A 19,223-nucleotide genomic window follows, 5' to 3' on the forward strand; every position below is an offset into this window, starting at 1 on the left:
GGGTTCATCTGCAAATTTCACAGGACTCGAAACATACTGTGGCATTCCCAAGAAAACGATAATGCAAGTTATAAACTCTTGGGCACACCATGAACACGAGAAGAGATATGAGGCTTGCTCAGGTCATAAGATGAGCAAACGCATACTTAGTGTCTTTAGCAGTATCAACAAGATAGCAGGCTTTATCACAGGACACTGGCACCTTAGAAAGCATATGCATAGAATGGGTGTATTTGTGAGCGACCCAGTATGCAGAAAATGGGGTCTCCAGGATGTGACTGCTGAACCTCTGCTCTTTGAAGTAAAGCTAAAGTCGTTTAGGGCTGACTCTTTTGAAAAGATGACTGAGGGAAAAGCAATTATTCTTCCTCAAGCTTGCAGATATTGGGTTTCTAGATGTTTTTCAAGGGAGAGCAAACAACCCAAGCAGCTGACACACATCAGACAGCAAGGTCGCCCCTACTGATGATTTTGATGACAACTCCTCATTTATCTTCAGCAGATAGAGCATCATAATGCCCTCTTTAAAAACTAACACTCCTTTATTGACAACTTGAAAATCATCTGCCAGATGACATCAGAAAACAACAGAACAAATTCTGAAGCAAAAATGCTATCAAAACCATTCTATGTGTGAATTTCATCATTGTATATAAAAGAAAAAAACAAGTAAGAACACACAATCTCTTTCACGAACAACAATCTTTTCCTCAGAACAATATTTTAACAAAACCGTTTCATTTGTTATTTTAAACATGTGACAACAATATAAGTTCATATATAATGTTAAGAGGAAGAATACTTCATCTGCAATATTTTCATGAGTCTAATCCTCAACACGATGACTGCTGAAAACAACGTACAGGCGCTCCCCAGTGGCTGGCAAAGCCCCGGCACGCAACCGAATCAGCGAACGCAATTGGCATTCAAATATTTCAGTCTGACGAATCACAAAATAGCAGTGGTGACTGTGCTGCGTTACCCCGAGAGTGGATGTAGTTCACTGAAACACCCAAAGGTAGCAGCACTGCACGGATCCGTATCCAGTGTCTTTGTAATGTGGGTTGAAGAGAAAAAATCCCCGAAACCGGGACAACAGCATTGCCAGACAGGATTTTACGGGAAATTTTAGTACCAACCTACACCAAAGTAAAGCTCGCATTCTAAGCTGGCAGGCTGGCAACGATTATAACGTCTCCGTCTGAGGCTAAGCTCACACTGACTCAATATATTTCTGTTGGCCTGGCTGACTTTTGTCGGCGCGCGCCACATTGAAGTGCTAGCTACGCCGACTAGAGTCGGTGTTAGCAGTCAACGTGTTAAAGGTAATTTTCCTCAGAAAACATAGTGTAAAGTTGTCTAACTAAATTAACAAATATAAATAATAAATATTAAATATACAGTCATAAAGGGGAAGAGGGAAAAAACAATTAATTGCTTAACCTAAACTTGTTTGATACAAATTATGAGCAGAAATATTTGGAATAATTGTTTCAGTCGATTAAACATAATAGATTAAGTTATTTACTATTTCTTAGTTACTAAAACAAAGGTATTTCGTAAATACATTTTACTCCTTCCTGCAATTTTTCTTATTCTGTCTTTCTTTCCTCCCTGTCATCATAGATCATTCTAAACCTTTGATTAAAGACCAAAGATCTGAAAATTCAAACTGACCATAATCTTCCTTTCTTTGTGATTGACAAAGTGGCCAGTAACCATGAAATACCTACATCAATTTTGTATGTGTTTCCCATTTTACTCTAACCTACTGTACAAGTAAGTTTTTTCCTATCAAACCTACCTGGCCTAGAGCCCTTTACCAAGAATACCTAAACAATGCTTTAGTTGGTTGCCAATATACAATTATAAAAAGTTTTGATCCTGTTATACAACTAAATATATCAAGATTTAAATGCACCATCTATTAGTTGGTGTTACATGTTTTTGATCATCATTAAGAAAGTTAGTTAGTTATAGGTTTAAGATTAGTTTGCTGGGACAAGAATCGTTAAATGTGTAGACAACTGCAATGAAATGGTTGCTACTTTTACGAAGCTACAACTCTTTGACAGCATTTAAAATGTTGTGGCCTTAATACCAGTTTTACCAAGGTCGAGTGTTATCACACTCTAATCTTCAATTTACCTGGCAAGCTTGACGAGAGAGGGTTGGCCCGAGGTATGCTGGAAGCTGGAGGAGGAGTAATGTTGTTCTCTCTTCGCGGAGTGACGACGCCATTGGTCGCAACACAGCTACTTGTTTCTGAAGGAGGCACCAGTACAGATTTTTGTGCAGTAGAGGGTGATAGTTCTGGTTTTACTTGGTTCACTTCTTGTACTAAAGACTTAGCACTCGCACTGTTCAGTATTCGCGGCGTAACAGGTTTCCGGGTGTTATCACAGACATTGCTGTTAGCAGGAGGGGTGGGTGTAAGAGCGGGTGTTGACACAAGCGTGGGTGTGGGTGTTGGTGTTGGGGATGGTTGTGGAGTTTGACGAGAAGCAGTTGCTGCATGGTTCACTTCTGTTGACGGTTGACTGTGGCCTCTTGCAGAATTAACTGCAATAAAAACACAAGCTAAATTAAACAGTTGAAATGATTTTTATTGTTAAACTATATGTGTTGTTGAATATATTACCAAGACAACATCCACATTATTGCATAAATGGTTATAAACTTTATACAATGAACTGTTCTGGATAAAATCATGTAGTTAATTGCTACAAATTGCGGTCCATTCAAATTCAGATGGCTTTCACTGCTGGTCAAAAAAACTACTCAGGTTCCCATTTCAGTCAGTTGTTTTAAATAAACATTTTGGAAATTCTTTTACTTTCTAAACTCAGAAAATACGACATCAGATGAAATATTGTTGAGGGTAAACTCAGCATTGAACCCATTAAAGTAATTGAGTTATTAGATAGCATGCATTCAGTAGAAGCAATCGTTTGAGTGTGGTATCCATATTTAGACTAATGCAAAATATATTGCATATGATTATTGAACTAAATAAAGTAGAGGAAAGGGTAAGGAGACAGTCAGTAGCTCAACAAATAGAAGAAATACCCCCGCCGCAGCAAACCTGCAGACTAAGCGAATTTCAACTTGTCTGATTTCATTTTTACTAAAATATTTCCATAAATAAGACATATTTATTCCCAATTTAAATAACATTAGATTTTACCAGTGCTTAGGTTTGCTGCTACGGGGAAGGTAAAAAGTGTTTTTTGACCATATGTCAATACTATAGAATGAAATAAATAAATCTGCCAAATTTTATCAACATACATCCATAAACAAGTAAACTACAACAGTTTTCATTTTCTCCATAAGAATAACATGGGAATTTTAAATTACACTTTTTTTATTTTCTCCGTGACCGTTAGGCATAAAACAGCGCTTCAATATACTAAATTATTTCTTTTTTTAAGCTCTACAAAATGGTTGAGAAAGAAATTGCAAAAATTTTTATTTTTAGGGTTAAAAATGGGAAAACCCATTTTTACCCCATAAAACCCCCCATAAACCCCTGTTCCCATCGTCCGATTATGCTGGTTCGCGAACTCGTTCGAATAAACGTATGTTTACACGTTTGTACCAAATTTCATCAAAATCGGATCATATTTGCTCAAGTTATCGCGCTAACGGACACATATATAAATATATATATATATTAGGGATGGACGAGATTGGATTTATAGTTCGAGACGAGACGAGACGAGATTTTGTATTTCTCATAAAATTTCGAGACGAGATCGAGACGGGATTTCCCGTCTCATACACAACGGGAAATGCACGTTCGGAATTTTTACCTAAGTTTGTAACATTGTTAGATGACTGTTTAAATACAAAAATAATGATAATATGCAAGAATATTTACAATCTTTTATTAAAAAACATCAGCATAACATTTTTTTATTAATCACGCCTAACTTATTAAAAATGCCTACAATTAGGAAACATAGTGATATCAGTTAGGATAGAGTTCAACTTATCCTAAAATAAAATAAATCATAAAATAAAATATGAATTTTTATAAAATAGTTACTTGCTTTGACTTTTTTTATAGTAATAAAACATTCCTCACACTGCTAACACTTAACAAAACTTCTCAAATGTTATTAAAATAATTAAAGTAATATTTACATTAGAAGAATTAATTCAATAAGAACGCCTTCGCAAAGGAAACGCAACTACAACACGCTCCTGTATTGCGGGTATTGCATTGACTTTCTGCAGGCGTTTTGAATATTTTTTTTTTTTTTTTTTTTTTATTCTCGTCTCGATAAAAATCTCGGCCAAAAAGAAATCTCGTCTTGTGTAACGAGATTTAAAATTTCCCGAAAATTTCCCGAAATTTCGAGACTTGACCATCCCTAATATATATATATATATATATATATATGAATTTGAGCGGATGGTGTTTTTGGCCTCTGGGGACCTCAAAACGAAAAAGTAAATCGGTCCCGGGTCTAGGTCTTACCATGAGACCTACGGTAATAGCTTATTCCCTATATGGGAAATTCGCTAAAAAACATTAAATTTAACTTATGAATCAATCAAATAAGAGTGAAGATTCCTTAGAATAACACTGGTTATGACACCCAAACTTTATTGGCACAAAGACTACGGCATATTGCTGCTTGGCAATAGCAGTAGGAGCAGATTCGAGGCCTCCTTCTCCTGGCTCTGACCAACTGACGTCTGCATCCGAGATAAACCCTTGTTAGCTCCGCAATCTCCCCAGTCCACCAATAGAAAGGCAACATTCTTCCAGAGCATGAATTAGTTCGCAGACACAGCTGATGAGCTGCATCATGGTCTCAAATACGACTCCAGCTTGATCCAGCCAGCGCTTCGGCATTGAGTTTGCTAACACCACCACCAAGCCTGGTAGGCATAACACTGCAGGGCAACCGATTGACGTGTATTATCAACTTTGAATATGGTGTGCTGATGATGCAGGGAAAATTGCAACCGTCACCATCATTGATAGTTCCTAATACCCCAGCCTCATAATAGGAAAAACCCTGCTCTTATGACCAGCTCTAGAATCTTCCTGCCTCTGGTGTCGGTTTCCAGCACGCCTAATTCAACTGCCCTGGGGTTGACATCACCAGTGACAATAAATTTTCCACCAGCTTCTACCAGGAAGTCCTCTAGGAAATCATGGTTTGCCTAAAATTTGCTGATCAGGTCGTTCGGTATGAAGTAGCAGCTCACAACTGTGAAACTAACTCCCATCAACCAAACGAACCCCCAGACACCTTTACTGAGGGTCAGGAATTTTTGTTGATCCAGAATCCGGTTAGCTTAGGTGCCCAAGGTATCCTGGCACCAGCCTGGACTGTTTTGTTCGCAATATTGCTTATTATATAATAAATATATCCATTCCCACTCTCTAACTTGTTGGTCGAGGAGATTGTCCTCAAGGATACTCTTGGGGTGGTAATCATGAAAAAAATTCATTTATTATTTATTCTTTTACCGAGAATCTTCTAAAGCATCTTCGAAGACAAAAATAGGCTTTCTTACCAGGTGCACGCTCCAAAGAGTACGCGCGTCCAAGGGTACGCGCTCTGAACAGACAAAATACTTTGTTGGGGCCCAGTGATTTGACTTAACACGTTCGCTACCAATTGCCACATATATGCGACACTGCGGTCATTGCCATGGACCGTGGAATAAATTTTAATATTACACATGGACTGGGTGTCACTTGGTTAACAGTACGTCACTAATCAGAAATCCACAGTCCAAGTGACGCACATATGCGACAGACATCCCTGTAGACCACTGCAGAAAATTCAGGGCCTTCAAATAGACCATTACGAAGATATAAGCTTTTGACACCAATGCAAATATGCGACGTCAGTCTATTTTTAATGTGACCAGTCTATGGGTAGAAACCGTCCATCAAATATGTGTGTCGCTGGTATATATGAATTAAAAATGTAGTACTATTGTAGTAGTGAACGTGTTAATAACCCCTTTTTGCCACACTTTATACAACGACCAAACATCTTTAGAAGCAGGTGAAAACTGTCATCAGTTGAACTCTATTAAGGACCCAAAACCCCTCAAGGTTTTTGACTCGGAGAAGCTCAGTGGCATCTCACACCCAGAGCTCTAGAACTGCTAGCTTCAGCTGTTCTTAGCAGCCACTGTGACCTTAATTTCCCAAAGCGCTTACTGCCTGACTACCTAGCTAACTTCATCTGCTGATATGTAGCAGTCAAGATCTTGGACTGGGTCACCTGTACCAGAGAGTAGAAACCACCCTCTCATGTTGCACTCCCTGACCAGGGTTCGAAGGGGGTGGCTCTGACGACAAGATAAAGAAACCCATCGGCAGTGTGGGACCCACATCAGCCCCTGCAACACAACAGGGCACTTCCAGGATCCTCTGGCCATCCACTAATAGTCGCCTTATACAACAAGCAGGGAATACTGCTGTCCATTCTAAACCCGGGTACCACACTGGGGCATTAAGTCTATGATAATAGCTACATGTAAAGAAATATGCTGAAACAATGAAACTCACCTACAGGACCTTTGAACACTTGTGGATTCCTATGTAAAATTGCTTTAAGAAGTTCTGGAGTATTTTGTTCTTCAACTGGAGGTTCTGTCCCTGTGTAATGGTCCTTCAATTCTCTGTAAGAATAAAAAGTCATAAGAATATTAAAATACATGATAAGTAAAAGAATGGACAAATTACATTGAAATGTTTACATCATTTACATACAGTAGACTCCCTCTTATCTGGAATCCTCGGGACCAAGGCCAGTCCGGATAACGCGTTTTCCGGTTAAACTGATGTCCCCAAAAACTCGTTAAAACGGACAGTTTGAATGCATACTGTATACAGTATTTGACTAAAATTTAGGAGAGCATTGAATTTAAACACGTGATCCCTGGTCTGAAATCTTTTCCATGAGTACAGTCGTTTCAGTAGAGCACACTTCCTGCCGATTTAGTCCGGTTAAACCGATGTCCGGTTAAAGGGTGTCCCGATAAGAGGGAGTCTACTGTAATAGAAAAACCAAGCTACTCAAGTGAGTATATTATCCAGAAAATGGAAAATATTTTTAACACCAAACATAATAATCTGGAAAATTGTTGAAGTTCAACAAGGCTAAATATTTTAAACTTTATTTAATAAATAAAATAATAAATAAACAAAGTCCTTATAAGTCAGCGTACAGCTGACATTTATCTTACTACTTAAATTGTATGCCAAGGACAACATTTAAGGCCTATTACACAATCGGATAATTTATGACATTGATTTTACTTGTCTTCATGTGTTCAATCATTGTATGCTCTCATCTGAGATTTGCTATTCCAAGGATCCAAGTCTGCCTAATTACAAAGTTGTCCTTAAGTTACATCATCTGTCCTAAGGGAAGGCAGTCTAATGTATTCAGCACAGACTAAACTAACCTCTACTTTGATTGTTTTTGCTGTAATAGTAATACACAGAGAGTAGAGGGTAGGGTGACTTGTTTAAACTGCATTCATGAATTGCTAATTTTGTAATAACAATGAGCACATTGAAACACAGATTCAACAGCATGAGCCCTATAACAATGAACTGCAGTCTTTCCGAGTTTAAACTTTTTTTCCCCTAGGATGCTAGGCACAAGCCCGGGATTGTTTTTCACATTACTTCAGGCTAGACCTAGGGGTTGTTAAATATTAAGTACATAGGTACTCTTTCAAAGGTAAATGAAGATCTTAGAAATCCTGCAAATTTCTTAATCTATTCGGTATCGAGAATAGTGAGTAATATTTCAGAACTGGTATCGAATTGAGAAATTCTGTTATCGGCCTATTCCTATTAAAATACGTCAATTAATATTCGACTAAAATACGTAATTCAAGCCATGGCCTTTTAAGTTTTGAGACCGAGTTTGGCTTTGTTCCCGCTATGCGTAGATTGACACTGCTACTCGCTACTGCTGTGCTGCTACACATTATTATAGATAGAACTTACGGGTGGCGGCGAGTCGGCGTATTCTGTCAATGATTCTCGAATCCTTTTCTTAGGATTCACTGGATTCGAGATTCGGATTAGACTCATCTGAGCTGCCGCGCCCGTGTCGTGTCAGTTGTTTATATTATATTCTGCCGATCTTACGTATTCTTGACAGTAAACTCGTAGTTGGACTTTATTTTTTATTTAATATACTTTAACTATGAAACAATATAAATAATCATTTAATTTGGAATAATAATTCTACTTCTAAATGGTAGGCCGATCATTTAAATATTCGATTCGAACCTATTTAAAAATTTTGAATTGAATCGAATATCTCAAATCGATATTCGATTAGAAAAAGTTCAAAGTTTGAATATTCGCACACCCCTACTTTTTACTGATGTTTGACAATATTTGCTGTCATAGTAAAACAAAACAAGATAATACTTACATGTGATCAGCGGAGGTTTGGGCTAAAGACTGCACCAACTGGGGCACAAGAGCTTCATCTCGCAAACTCAATAAAATGTGCGCCTCCTCGGCAACACGGGGATGAAACAGTAGCGACTTGTTACTCAGGGTCTGGGGGAGTGGGGAGGGAAGTGGCATTTCCGGCAGCACTGCAATACAAACAGCGTGTCTCATGTATTACAAGTAGGTAGTACGGATCATTTATGTCTAGTTTATGTACAAATATTAGGTGGTAAAGTAAAACCTTGATTAAACATACTGATCAGGCCTAATCAACTACAAGTAGGTAGTGCAGGATGTCTAATGGTCATCCATGGTTAGTTCATCAGCCAACATATTAATGGTAGTAGAGTTAAACTTCAATCAACCACTTATTACTACCCATTGGGAGCTTTACCCAATACAAGTGCTGGGCGATTTGAAACAATACTGTAAGACATGGGGAAAAAGTCACATGTCTCTTCACTTATTACGATGAGACAGACAGTTGGAAAGACATAGAGAAGACTCTACAATGATGAACTGACCACCAGGCTTTGCAGGGCCAAACATGATATAAGGATCAGTGGTATGGTGGACTAAGGTGTTGCAAACACCTGCTGTAAAGAGGCTACGAAGATCTGAGTGGCTTGCCTTGAAACCTCTAGAGCAGCTGTAGACTTCCATATTAATAGAGAAATCTATCTATTATAGCTATGTTGGCTTCCAGCTAAACCTCCCGATTCTTGGAATTGTTGTAAAAGAGAAAGCAAGTTTGGTGGTATATAGGATTAGCTGCAGTGGTAACTAGTAAAAATGCTTAAGTTGAGCAAACAATAGTGGACATCTTCCTGATGGATACTTTCGAAATGACCTAGGATAGAATGGTAAAATATCAGATCTTGATAAGACATGCACTGTCAGCATTTAAAACAGGATTATCTGAGAAAGCTCTGGCGGAAAACAATAGGTTCACTCTTAAGTGGGGCTCAGAGACTTTGTAACAAAGGTAAGTAAGCAAACCAGGGAGCAGAAACCCTGTTTTGGGCCCAGAACTGAAAAGTGGCGTGGCTCACAGCGTATCGCACCAAGTGGGTCGTCAGTGGATGAATAAAGAATGTTATAAGCACTGGAAGAGTACAGAAGGCAATGTTCAGTCCAAGAGGATGCTTTTAGCACCAACTGGTGCAGTAGCATCTGAGGCCTTATATAATAGGAAGTGCCTGAGGAAGGCGGTAGGCATTATTAGCCCTTAGGTCTTTCTTGGCCACCTGAACATGATGGATATTCAAGTTGATAGCCTCTTGTGCAGGAAGTGTGCGAGGATGATGAAACAGACCTGTTGAGAATACGGATGAGATCCCTCTGGGTAACTTGTAGTGGTCAAGGGAAATTCCAGGGAACAATCTTGAAGAAAATCTTAAGGATCATAATAATTTGATCTTGAGGATTAAGTTCCTGTCCTGATTCCTGAGGGTGGCACAACAAGATGGAAGTTGCTGTGTTGTAATCCTAGGTAGTGAAGAATGTTCCGGCATGGTTTTTTTAACATTGAAATACCTTTTAATCCAACCTAAACTTTCTCCCAAACAAGTGGTTCGGATTAACAGAGTTTAGAGGATTAGAGGGACTCTGTGTAGTGTTGAATTTTTCATAAGTATCAATGGCTAGTCCACGTGCCAATATATTTAAGAATGTACAGTATATCATCACTCCTTTACACATTTATCAAATTTACCAGTCACGGGATATGCCAATAAACTGTCACACTATATTTGGGTTTTGTAAGCCCCAGTGTAAATTATGGATTAGCACAACTTATTGGATGGCATCACTTTTTTGAAGGTTGACTATGGATTTCAAATCAGTTGTTCTGAAGGACAAGCTGAAGTTGTATAATTTTAGGCAAGGTAGAAAGCTGATGTAACCGATATGTATTACGGTTATTTTTAAATTATGGAACCTCTACAGGCCTACAGGCTCTCCTTCAGAGGTCCTATATTTCCAGGATGCTTGTAATATAATGTTAATTATACTCTTTGTATAAGTTGTATATTTTTATTTTTTGTAAATTCGAAACTGTAATTATCTGTAGCATTTTTTGAAATAAAGACTATTCTATTCCGTTCAATATTTATTTTGTATTTTAATGGTCAGTATTCACATATATCCTTTTCAATTACTCTGTAATATCTTTTAATATGGTAATTTTTTCAAGGCAAAGAATACCTGGTTTGAAAACAATCTGTAGGCCTACTAAAATAAATAATGTGGTAAACCTAAATACTTACAGTCTGTTAGGCTTGCAATGCCTGCCAGTGTTGTTATAGGGACACTTGGAATTTCACCGTTCATCTTAAATTACTGCCTACCATTGTCATGGGGGTTCCTTTCATGATCCCTGTAACATTTGAGATAGTTAAGGATCTAAAACAATATGTATAAGAGAACATTATTAATCAGGTAGACAGTGATACAAACCTTTGATTGTTATAAAATAACCTGATAGTTAATGGAGAAGTAAATTTATTATCAACTTTAAATTATCTTCAGAGTAGTCATGTGAATAGTGTTTGGTTTCAAATGGACATTAATTATAAGTTATTTGTTCTCATTTCAGTTAAAATTTGTATTCAAATCCTCTTAAACAAAAGCATGTCTTATTAAACAATCAAACATGCATAACTGACCTAAAACTAATTGAAAGAAGTAAAAAAATGTATCGGCTCGCCCAATGAATTCTACAAAGTTGCTTAAGTGATAGTTTTAAATTAATAAAATTGTAGCTGTTGAGTGATAAAGTAACTTCACATTTATTTACGTTTAGTTTTAAAGTATACCAGGAAAAAGCAAATGTAAAAACTATACAATTATGGTATGTTTTTAGATAGTTTTAGGCTTTTGGAGCTTTTCAAAAGAAATAACTAGTACATTACAATAATAATTTCAATTTAAAAAACATTCTTGAACTTTACATATGTACTAAGCATCCAACTAATATGAACTTTACATATCAATTGCTAAAAGTATATGTGATTGTTTGTACAAATAATGGTTTTTGCTTTTAGCCAAGTCTTAATCTCCTTATCTTCAGCTATCCCTCGCTTCGGCTTTTCCCTCCCAAAAGAGTAATTTCGACAATTATGTGTTATTTCCATGTGGTATGACTGTAGTAACGAATATGAGACAACCCCTTTTGAACCCTGTATGCATTCATAAAAAAAGCGTCAGGCTCTAGGCACTTACAAGTGACTGAACTTTATTATTGTCTTAGCATGCTACATACCCCTGAGATCATCTCCTAATTTTTGTATCTCTCTGCTACCCCTCAAGGCAGTATCGCTTTATCTTACATTTTAGTCACAGTAGTTTGAGGAGAGGTCCTGTCAAAGACAACATGAGTCACGCTCCGACATCGACGTGTACGCTAATAAAATTACTTATTAATTATTATACTAATAAAATTTGACCATTACAATATTACTGATTAAATAATCAGAAAACTAAAAACTTATCCTTAAACCTGAATTTAACAATAACTTCTTAAAAATGTTTATATGTCGATACAAAAATTGATAAAATCTCCGTACCGGCAACCGAAAGATTCTTAACACTGATAATTTTAATTTGAACAAATTTTCTGTAAAGATTACTACACCAACCCGTCTTCATGTACTTTCACATAGTATGCAATTTTAGAACTGAAAAATCCTGAATATCTCCCACAGTAACGGAAACATCACCACTGTCTTCCGTGGTCGTGACAAAATCCTGATCTTGTTAAGCAGTAACAGAAACATTATAATCGTCTCCCATGATCGCAAAAGAGTTATCATCAATTCTTCTAACAAATCACGCGGCCGTCTGGACATCATCATCGTCTCACGCGGTCACAGATACGTCATCGTCGTCTCCCCCGGTCACGGAAACGTAATCGTTGTCGTGCGCGATGGCGGAAAAACAATAAAAAAATCTCGTGGCCGTTTATAAATCGGACATCATTGTCTCATGCGGTCACGGAAAAGTCATCGTCGTCATGCGGGATCCAACAAAATCACTAAAAAATCCCACGTCTAATTGAACATCATCATCGTCATGTGCGATCGCGGCAAAATTACTAACAAATCATGCGGCCGTTTGGACATCATCATCGTCTCCCGCGGTCACGGCAATGTCATCATCGTCTCCCGTGGTCACGGAAACGTCATCATCGTCATGCGTGATCGCGGCAAAATCACTAATAAAATCCCACGTCTGTTTGGACATTATCCCCCAGTCACGGAAATGCCATCATGGCGGAAAAGCGGGTGACAGGGTAGCTGCAATGAGTCGCAACACTTGACTGGGAAGCGGGGCCTGACGATGGTTTGTGACACCAAGCTTTAACACGGCTTGATCGCCATCGCCCTACGCTTGTGTGAACGTCCTCCATTTGATCCTGTGGTCCGCTACCCAGTCCTGCTTACCTAGTCAGCTAGATAAGTCGCTCATGTGAACCGGGCCTGAGCAGTACCTGCTGATGGTGTACCTAGGTTCCATTCACACATTGCTTTTTTATAGGAATTCTAACAGTGGAGTCACTACAACTTTGAGTGCCTCATGCTAAGATTAAAAACAGTGTTCCACATCCAAACACCTGAAGCTATTTCCATGCTAATAAAACAAGAGCTATGCAGGATCTCAATATCCCCCGGCACCAAGCAGAATGCTCAACCCCTTCCCTGAGTCACGATCAAGTTCTTCAACGAGCTGCCTCCAGGAATTCGATAACTTGAGGATCGGAAATCGAAAGGCTTAATGATAGTAACAACTTATTAGCCTACGGCACTGCTGGAAAGAGCCTTAACAACGATCTGAAGTGAGTCAATAAACTATGTTTGTACTGCCCGTCCACCTTGTACCTGTGTACTGTTTGGTTTGTATGATGTCCGTTTTTTTTTGTTTGTTTTTTGTGTATTTTTGTTAAATAAAATTTTACAAAATCTATTACCTCTACCAAAGGATCAATGACAAAGGCTAATGAATATGAATAACATTTGAAATAGCTTAATACCATTACTTTTTTCTGAAATGGCGACCATACGAAGCAGTTATTTTAAGCCAAGTATGAATGGAGATGAATGGCACAATCTTGTAGTCTTGTTACTGACTAAGGCCGCCATGTTCCTCAGCCAGGACTGTTAATTAATAGCCGATACAGCCAATGGCAACTAAGGAACCAACAGTTAAGTTGTAGAATCCGAACCACATTTTTGCCTTGTAATTTACGAACTGCTCTTTAATTATCAGGATAATACTACGGACAGTCGTAGTACTCACTAGTGCGGACATTAATCCACACCAGGGAGTATTGAACTTAAAATAAATAACTTGAAGAATAGGCCTATACCTGACATATATGTTGATAACTTAAAATTTAAATCCTTACCATAAATAACAAAACGAAGCATCAGAGAGGCCTACAGTTGAGTAGGTGGGCCTACTTGAACACCCATCATACTTCCATAATGTTCTTGTTTTATGTTCCAACCAATTCAACAGTACCTACAACAAATTTCTCAATGGTTAACTAACTATAGACCAACCTAAATTCATAAAAATAATAAAAGTTGGCCTGAGTATGAAACAATTAGGCTAGCTTACAGTGCCAAGAGATTTGGTCTGTAGGTACGGTACTACAATGACAGTCATATATACACATCAGTTTGAAATTCATTATGGTACTTAAATGGCTATACGAAGGAGCTGATTATAGGCTGAGGCGTTTAGGTTGGGCCTAGGTATGTTTAAGCCACTATTATTGTCATATCTGATTTACACCAATTCAAATCCACAATACGTCTATGAGAAGTTGAAGTGGGCAGCGATAGCTCTAGTGCTAGGTTGGGTTAGGTTGAGTATGTTCAGGTAATTGGGACTTTAACCTAACACAACCTCACACATGCGATGCTCTAGTAAGGCATTCTTCTAGGAGCTGATACATAAACAATCAAACCCTTATCAAATTACCTTAATTCTTGTACTGTTGCACTTAGTGATGTGGGCCGGGTAAATACCCAGTGGGTAGGTAAATATAAATTGGGTATTTACCCGGGAATTTACCCAAGGCCCGGGTTAATACCCAAAAACTGGGTATTTATAATTTGTATTAAAGTTAGAGAAGATTGAGATGTTTTTTTGCAATTATCACCCTGTAAGGATGGTAAAATGATGATAAAATGTGTTAAACAAAATTTCATATGGTCACTACTAGCATTTTACTTCTGGGTACAATCGCCATAAATACCCAGGTCTGAGCATAAAGCATAATCGGCATAAATACCCTGGTCGCATGGTTGCACTGGTCCTGACTACCTACTTATGATTTTTTAAATTTCTATGATGGATAGATGAATTTATTTTATTTAAAGTGAAGAAAAATAATTTGCTTAGTAATAATTATTATTTATAAATACTGTACATGAAAATTTAACCTAGTTGTGGCCTAGGCGTGTAAACAACTTAAGAAAATAATTAAAATTCAATCTGTAGGATGGCAGGTTAATAATATTTTTGTTCTAGATCTTTTGTTGGTATCAATGGTATCAAAAAAAAAAAAAAAAAACTAATTTCATAAACTTGTGATACAAAACATTTAAATCTATAGCACAATAAATCTTTCAAAACTATATTAAGTTAGACCAAAAAACAGGAGATACATTTTTTTAGTAGGTTTATCCAAATATATTATTTTTTCCAACTAGGCCTAAGCGGTAACACAGAAAAGTTGAATTACTTTTAGTATTCTGCCATTCTGCCTTAGGTCTGTCTAGCCTTCCAAGCCATTTATACGATAAAATTTTTTAACTATCATAATTTAATAAGAGTAGAAGTAGGTTTAGGTTCACTATTTCTCTGACGAGGTGTTGTCTTGATAAAAAACGAAACCCCATTCTTATTTAAAAACTATGTTTTGTTTTAAAAAAAAAGTGCTAAATCATTAAATAAAAGGTACTAGCAAAGCAAGTTACTGTAAAAGGTGTTATAGACTATCCTAATTTTTCATGTAATGATAACAATAACATATTTAGGGGTGAATATAAATTAATTTCAATGGATTTCATAAATACCCAAAATACCCGGGTATTTATGGATTTTGGGTATTTACCCGGGTAAATACCCAGGGTATTTACCCTGAGTTTTAAATACCCGGGTATTTTACATCACTAGTTGCACTACATAAATTTATTACTGTAGGCCTATAGTTTAAGATATTTTAATCAAATAAAAACTTAAATAAAGCTTATTTTATGCTCTTTGAGACTTAGTAATTGTTAATTCAATGAAATAGTGGAATCATAAGGTTTTATTTTCTTTAGAATTGTTAATAAAGCTGGGGTTTCCGTTTTCTCTTGTGGAGGTTTACTATAAAGTCCTGAACCGCTTGAGATATTTTAATAAATAAAAAATCAAATGAACGCTAATTTTTCCCTCTACAATCCACTTGCCCCAACATAAGTAATATGCAGTGGAAAGCTACAATACAATAAGGGGGGGGGGGGTTCTAGGCTACACTTACCTCAGATCAAGGGGGAAGTGTACACCCAAAACATCATTTTAGGAAAAATATCCTCAAAAACACAAAATTCATATTTTTAACAAAATAAAAAATAACATCTATACAAAACATTCCAAAGAATAAGCTCAGCAAATTTTTATTTTTATAGCACCTACGGGTATTTTTTAATCTGTGGTCAAAGTTGTACTAGATGTGATATCGGGCGTATGCTCCTCACTTGACCTAAGTTAAGAGTTTTTTTGTAAACCTTCACTCGGTGAAGTAACTTAAAACCTTAATATTTTAAATTGTAATTGACTTAGGCCCTCAATGTTACTATATTAAACCTTAAAAATACTATATACAAAGTGTAAGTTTTTTCTTGTGATTCAAGCAAGAGATAACCAAGTTTTCTTTATTCTTACATAATTATCAGTGGGGCGTACACTTGTCCCATGGGAAAAAGTACACTTGTCCCTAACGTGTTTTCACACAGGGTACGTGTACCCCACTCTAACTCCCCAAAATTGACTTTTAGGGCTATAAAAATTTTATTTTTGAATTCCCCTTCAAAAAATTATTAAGATCACCAAATTTCTGTTAGTTAGGCCTATCCTTCTATTTCAATTTCTAGTAATTTTTTTAATTTTCCAAGAGGCACTTGTGTTTTGAGCAGAACCCTAAGAGGTTCTTAAACACGTCTAAACTTATAGAAATAATAGCAAGAGAATTTTTTAGTGAATATAATTTAAAAGAGCATAGTTTGAAATAGGTACCACCTTTGGCCAAGTTTTCATATTTTTTGGTTAATGAACAAATTTATTATTAGCTGGAAGTCCACTTGCCCCGGGCGTATACTTACCCCACTTGACCTAATTGCTACGATACACATTACATACAAAAACCTGGGTGTTCTATAAGTTAATGGGAGATCTAGACCAGAGGTGATCAAACGTTTATTAGGGTAAGTTTAGGATTATTATATCACTGTCCAAAACTATGTGAAAGAATGAAGGCAAATTCCACAGCATGATTACCTAGTACAGCTACTATCTTATGCAGACTTTACTTAACTAAAATATGCGTTGTCAAAATAAAACTGGTACTGTACAATAAATTCATATTAATAACTAGGTACTGTTTTAGCTGTTTTACTTAGCACAGCTTTTACTGTAAACTTACAAAACTAATTCAAAAAGGTTGGTTTATCCAGCTAGTAGTCATTAATTCAGAAATCTGGCCCCTGATTTAGGTAGCTGATGTACACATTGCCAACTGTATGAGGTACTATACGAGATATAGTTACTTAAAATAATAAAAAAGTTGACGTGAATGTGACGTATTACAGTGGATTTATCAATATCATTAGGCCTAAATATTTCTAAGACACTCAACATAAGTAGCCTAGCCTATAATTAAAAAATAAACTGATGAAATTTGAATTTGGGATGGATAATCAAATCAATGGGCCAATGTATTCATCTGTTTCCACATTAGATCAAAAACACATATGATAATTACGGTATATCTAATGAATTCAGTAAATTAGCAGGCTGTTCTAAATTTATTGTACAACCTGTGACCTACATTACAAAAAACCTAAGATCCGTTTAACATCCTACACTTAACTTAAGTAGCCTATATAGAATATTTCCATGTGTAGGCTATTTATATTTGAATTGAATACTTTTAAGGTATAACTTAAATTTGTATGATATGTAGGCCTATCTCAGAGTGGGCACTTAAATCTTCAAAGCCCCTGCTCAGCTTAAAGTTGGTTTCACCTAGGCCTAATGCAGATAGGTTTTATAACAACCGTCAAAATATTGCAGAAAATTATTGTATACAAACATTTAAGCAATGGAGGGTACACTAATTGTATAGGTCTAAGAACTAAGATTGTAACATGCAACATGCCTTCGACGTTGACCATCTCCAGTTGTAATAAAAATTTCATGTTGTTAGCCTCCGGATCACTGGTATAGTATTAAATGATAATCGTTCCCAATGGGAACTTCATCAGGCTGTCAAGGACATAAAATTTCGTTCCAGAGGAAGTCGTTGAAGTTAAAATCCATCGAAGTCACTCATTTAATTACACACAAACAAAAAGGTGATCAATAAATAAACATTACAAAAACGCCAGTACCAGGAAGGCAGTCCAAAAAACAAAAACACACGGAGGGCAGTCTAGACCTTCCTCTCGAAAGAAATTTAATTTCCTTGACAGCCTGATGGAGTTCCCATCGGTAACGAAACTGCAGTAGCCTATATAGACTACAAAGGATAACTTTAACAGTATAAGGTATTTAAACCATTATTTAGTAGTAAAAATGTATTGATATACTTTATTAACAAAAAAAAGACAAGTTTCTAAATTGGCTTTTATCACAAAACTATAACATAACAGTACAAACCATGCTCAAACTCAAATTAGTTTACATCATTACACCAGATTTAGATAAGTACCGGTACCTAAGTACCATCAATTGACTAAAAGGAAATGAATCTAGTTAACTGCAAGCAATTGTCAAGATTGTGATACCCTATATTTAAAATTAATAAACTAGCCTAAATAAGTGAGTTTCAAATTTCGGCTCAATTTCATGTTTTATAACTTATACTAGTATTATGCCTATTTGATGAAGGCTTTAAAGCCCATTTGGATACCAATGCTCAAGCATAATAGCACAGCATGAGGCACATTGAAATTAAATTGGCAAGTAGTATATCCTGGCCTACCTGGTAATAGGGAACAAAACAGTACCTAACCTAAAATAAATTCAAAGGAAAAGCCTATGATGCATTGTAAAAGGGCCTTAGAGAATTTGTGCCTCTAGACTAACTTAACATAAATAAGATTTGTATCACTTTATTAAGCCTAGACTATAGCCTAGCATAGAATATAGGCCTAAGTTAGTTCATAATTGTTCTACAATACTAATTATGTTTCCAGTAAAAAATAAATGTAAGAAACAATGTAACGATATATACAAATATGTAGCCTGTTTTTGTTCCTATAGGCCTAAACTAACCCTTAGAGTGCCAGGCGAGAAATAAAAGAAACGCTCAAAAAATGCCGATGATTTTTCCCAAAGGTCGCGCTAAAAATGCCGAGCGCGATCTGGCGATTTTTAGGTTAAAATTTCGTAAAAATCGAATTTTCGATATTTCGACCAACGAAAATCGATGTATCGCATCTAGTAACTTTCGACTCAATGTTAATATATGGGTTAAAAGAATCCGAGT

General features: G+C 36.6%; 1 protein-coding gene across 1 annotated transcript in view; it reads right to left on the reverse strand.

Moving 5' to 3' along the window:
• Window positions 1-19,223, reverse strand: part of LOC128999155 (nipped-B-like protein B) — a 62,007-nt gene that overhangs the window by 38,410 nt on the left and 4,374 nt on the right. Inside the window, exons 2-6 of the mRNA XM_054425527.1 lie at window positions 13,866-13,981; window positions 10,729-10,838; window positions 8,439-8,607; window positions 6,548-6,660; window positions 2,149-2,562 (exon numbers count right to left, since the gene is read on the reverse strand). Of these exons, the coding sequence (XP_054281502.1) occupies window positions 2,149-2,562; window positions 6,548-6,660; window positions 8,439-8,607; window positions 10,729-10,792 (760 nt within the window). The 5' untranslated portion in view covers window positions 10,793-10,838; window positions 13,866-13,981. The remainder of the gene's footprint in view (window positions 1-2,148; window positions 2,563-6,547; window positions 6,661-8,438; window positions 8,608-10,728; window positions 10,839-13,865; window positions 13,982-19,223) is intronic.

Source organism: Macrosteles quadrilineatus, unplaced genomic scaffold (genome assembly GCF_028750875.1).
Source record: "Macrosteles quadrilineatus isolate MER2022 unplaced genomic scaffold, UCM_ALF_1.0 Scaffold_7__1_contigs__length_78375512, whole genome shotgun sequence".
Classification (NCBI taxonomy): Eukaryota; Metazoa; Arthropoda; class Insecta; order Hemiptera; family Cicadellidae; genus Macrosteles; species Macrosteles quadrilineatus.